General features: G+C 40.1%; 1 protein-coding gene across 1 annotated transcript; it reads left to right on the top strand.

Annotated features, from left to right (window-relative positions):
• Positions 1-15: 15 nt before the first annotated feature.
• LOC103609335 (T-cell surface glycoprotein CD1a-like) lies at positions 16-1,166 on the top strand. The gene is made up of 3 exons (XM_008593666.1): positions 16-192; positions 547-637; positions 804-1,166. Exons 1-3 carry the CDS (start codon positions 21-23, stop codon positions 844-846), a joined length of 306 nt encoding a protein of 101 aa, XP_008591888.1. The 5' UTR covers positions 16-20; the 3' UTR covers positions 847-1,166.
• The last annotated feature ends 1,637 nt before the right edge of the window (positions 1,167-2,803 follow it).

The raw sequence follows: 2,803 nt of genomic DNA on the forward strand, positions 1-2,803 counted from the left end.
AGCCTGTGTGGGTGATGTGGATGCGGGGTGAGCAGGAGCAGCCAGGCACTCAGCGAGGTGATGTCCTGCCCAATGCTGATGGGACCTGGTATCTCCGAGTGACCCTGAATGTGGTGGCAGGCGAGGCATCTGGCCTGGCTTGCTGGGTAAAGCACAGCAGTCTAGGAGGCCAGGACATCGTGCTGTTCTGGGGTGAGAAGGAACTGGGATCAAGGGTGGAAATGGGAGCAAGAGGTCCTCAGGTAGAGCAGGCTGCCCAGCTGAAACATATCTGTTTTTAGGGTTACTAGATCCAAAAGGAAGAAAAGTAGTTAATGCAAAGAATACAAGCGTTGATAATGAGGGAACTGTAGATGCAGGTGGATATTGAAATGAAAGCTTCCTGTCTGAGGCAGGATGAGAGAAGAAATGGAAGGAGATGACATTGATGAGTTAGACACTGAAATGAGCCTTAACAGCACAGGGAAATGCAATAAAACAGGGAGTGAATGGGGTAAAATGGGGTGAATTTGAAATAACATCCTTGATGTCCACCCGAATCCACAGAACATCACACCTCTGTGGGACTGATCATCTTGGCCGTAATAGTGCTTTTGGCTCTTCTGACAGTTGTTGCATTTTGGGTATGGAAGTGCTGGTGAGTTCTTCGTGTCCATCTTTCCTGCTTTTCCCTCCTACCCCACTTGTCTTCCCATCCTTTTTCGTTCATCTCTGCTCTCAGTCCCCCTCCCTCTCACTTCTCAATTCTCACCTCCACCTTATGCCAATTGACTCCAACTTTGTTCTCATACACTTTATTATAGGACACAATGTTCGCCTACTCAACATGCTTCTCTCCTTGAATGAGGACCCAGAGGCTCAAGAGCTTGGGACACACCTGAACACACCATGATGATGATGTCCTTTCAACTCTCCTTGTAAAACTTTTGATGATGTTTTTATATCTGCTTAATAATCAATTATCATTATAAGCTAAATGTAATTTTTCAGGCTTTGTTGTTCTGACTTGTATTCTGGTATTGACATTTACATTTTAACCCTGAATGTAATGGAGTCCTAGCAACCTCAACATGGTCAAATATTAATGGATCATCAGGTCCATCTCTGATGTGACTTCCTCCAGAGGGCCTTCCTTGATTTGCAAGTGGCAAACAGTTACTCCCTCATCTGAACTCCCACCACATTTCAACTGTACTGTGCGTGTACTCCCTCCCTATCCTTCATGGCAGTTATTTAGGTCCCTTTTCATATAATAACGTTCCAGTTCTTTGAGAGCAAAGTACATATCTTTATAATATATGCATCCCTGTCAAAATGTCTTCTCTGCATGTAACAGGTTCTCAATAAAATCTGTGTTGAATTTATGTCAAAATTGTAGCCTTTTCTTATTCTCTTCCTTCCTGACACCTTTGTAGTAGTTGAGACGTTTGATGCTCTTCTCGTTAAAAGTCTTGTCACTTGACCAAGAGACTTCACACTTTCCTAGTGTGAAGTCTTTGATCCCCTGAAAAGTAACACTAATTTGCCTCATCACTCTTATCACCCAACTATAGAGTGTTATTAGAGTAAAACTATTATTCCAAGTATTTGAAACAAAAAGAGCAAGGTAGGATGTACGCCCTTGCTTATCAGTGTGGTTCAGCTACAAATAGCAGAATGATCTCGTTGCAGCTTGTTAGTAACATAGAATCTGGAGCTTCACCTCAGACTTACTGAATTATGATTTGCATTTGAGGAAAATCATCAGCAGGAGATTCAGGAGTACATTGAAATTTGAGAGGCAATGATGTAGAGATGCCTGAGGTGTAGTAAAGTGTGCCACGAGTAGAAAATGGTCTAGTAATGGGAACAAGAGTGTTGCTCCTCAGGGTTGAAGTAGGATCAGGGCAGGTAATGTACAGACGTCCATTCTCAATCTTCCTGGCTGTTATGTCGTATGAAGTTTCTGTGAAGTCTGAATTAGTGCCTAATGGGCCAATGATCCTAAGGGAAATGCAGTGTTATGTTCTCGTGGGATTCTTTGTCAATATTTTTATAAACTTTTGAATGTATTGAGCTTGTTTTATGTGTGTTTTAGTTTCATAACATCTTATTTAATATACACATTTACAAATCATTCACTATATGTTGTATTTCTTTATAGTAAAACACTAGCTGAGAAGTATTTAATATTTTACTTACTTGGGTTAAAATGATCATATATTTCTTTGGCTTTCAGCTTCACAAAAGTTTTGTACAGTATACTTAAAATAAAATCTGTTGTTATTTCTCAAAACCACAAATTTAGCTACTTTTCCATAGCTTAATCATAGTATTGCAGATGTTTCTTTCAAAGGAGCCTCACCCACATTTGGGGGAATTTCCAGTTCCTTTTTCTGGATGTGTGATATTGTTGATTCATTAACACTGAACTCAGCCGGCAGCACTATAAATACAAGGAAGCTCATCTAACTGATATGATTTCTCCATAAGACACGTCACAGAATTCTTGTGTTTAGGAACATTAGATAGCTCTTTGGCAATATGCTTTGGGGACATTTGAAGCAATAAAATCTCTGACAAGGAGCACAAAAATGTGAAAAATGTGGCACTAAGTAGTCCACAAAAAGGACACTTATTTACAGAGTGAGAACTGAAACAAGAAGGCAGAGCATCACCATATTCCATCTTACGTGAAAACCCATCCTTTGCGTGATTCAAATTTTGCACCTCACTGCCAATATGCACAAATGACTGTGAAACTGTTGAGTATTAATTTTGGGATTACAAATAAATTTTAGCAAGTAGATGAATTAGAAAATAC

This window comes from Galeopterus variegatus, unplaced genomic scaffold, assembly GCF_000696425.1.
Source record: "Galeopterus variegatus unplaced genomic scaffold, G_variegatus-3.0.2 Scaffold9490, whole genome shotgun sequence".
NCBI classification, from domain to species: domain Eukaryota; kingdom Metazoa; phylum Chordata; class Mammalia; order Dermoptera; family Cynocephalidae; genus Galeopterus; species Galeopterus variegatus.

Bases quoted from the DNA above. Each gene is read 5' to 3' on its own strand.
- LOC103609335 (XM_008593666.1), top strand. From the start codon at position 21: ATGCGGGGTGAGCAGGAGCAGCCAGGCACTCAGCGAGGTGATGTCCTG. The intron at 193-546 runs GTGAGAAGGAAC...CCGAATCCACAG, and splicing joins GGACATCGTGCTGTTCTGGG to AACATCACACCTCTGTGGGA. The intron at 638-803 runs GTGAGTTCTTCG...ACTTTATTATAG, and splicing joins TTTTGGGTATGGAAGTGCTG to GACACAATGTTCGCCTACTC.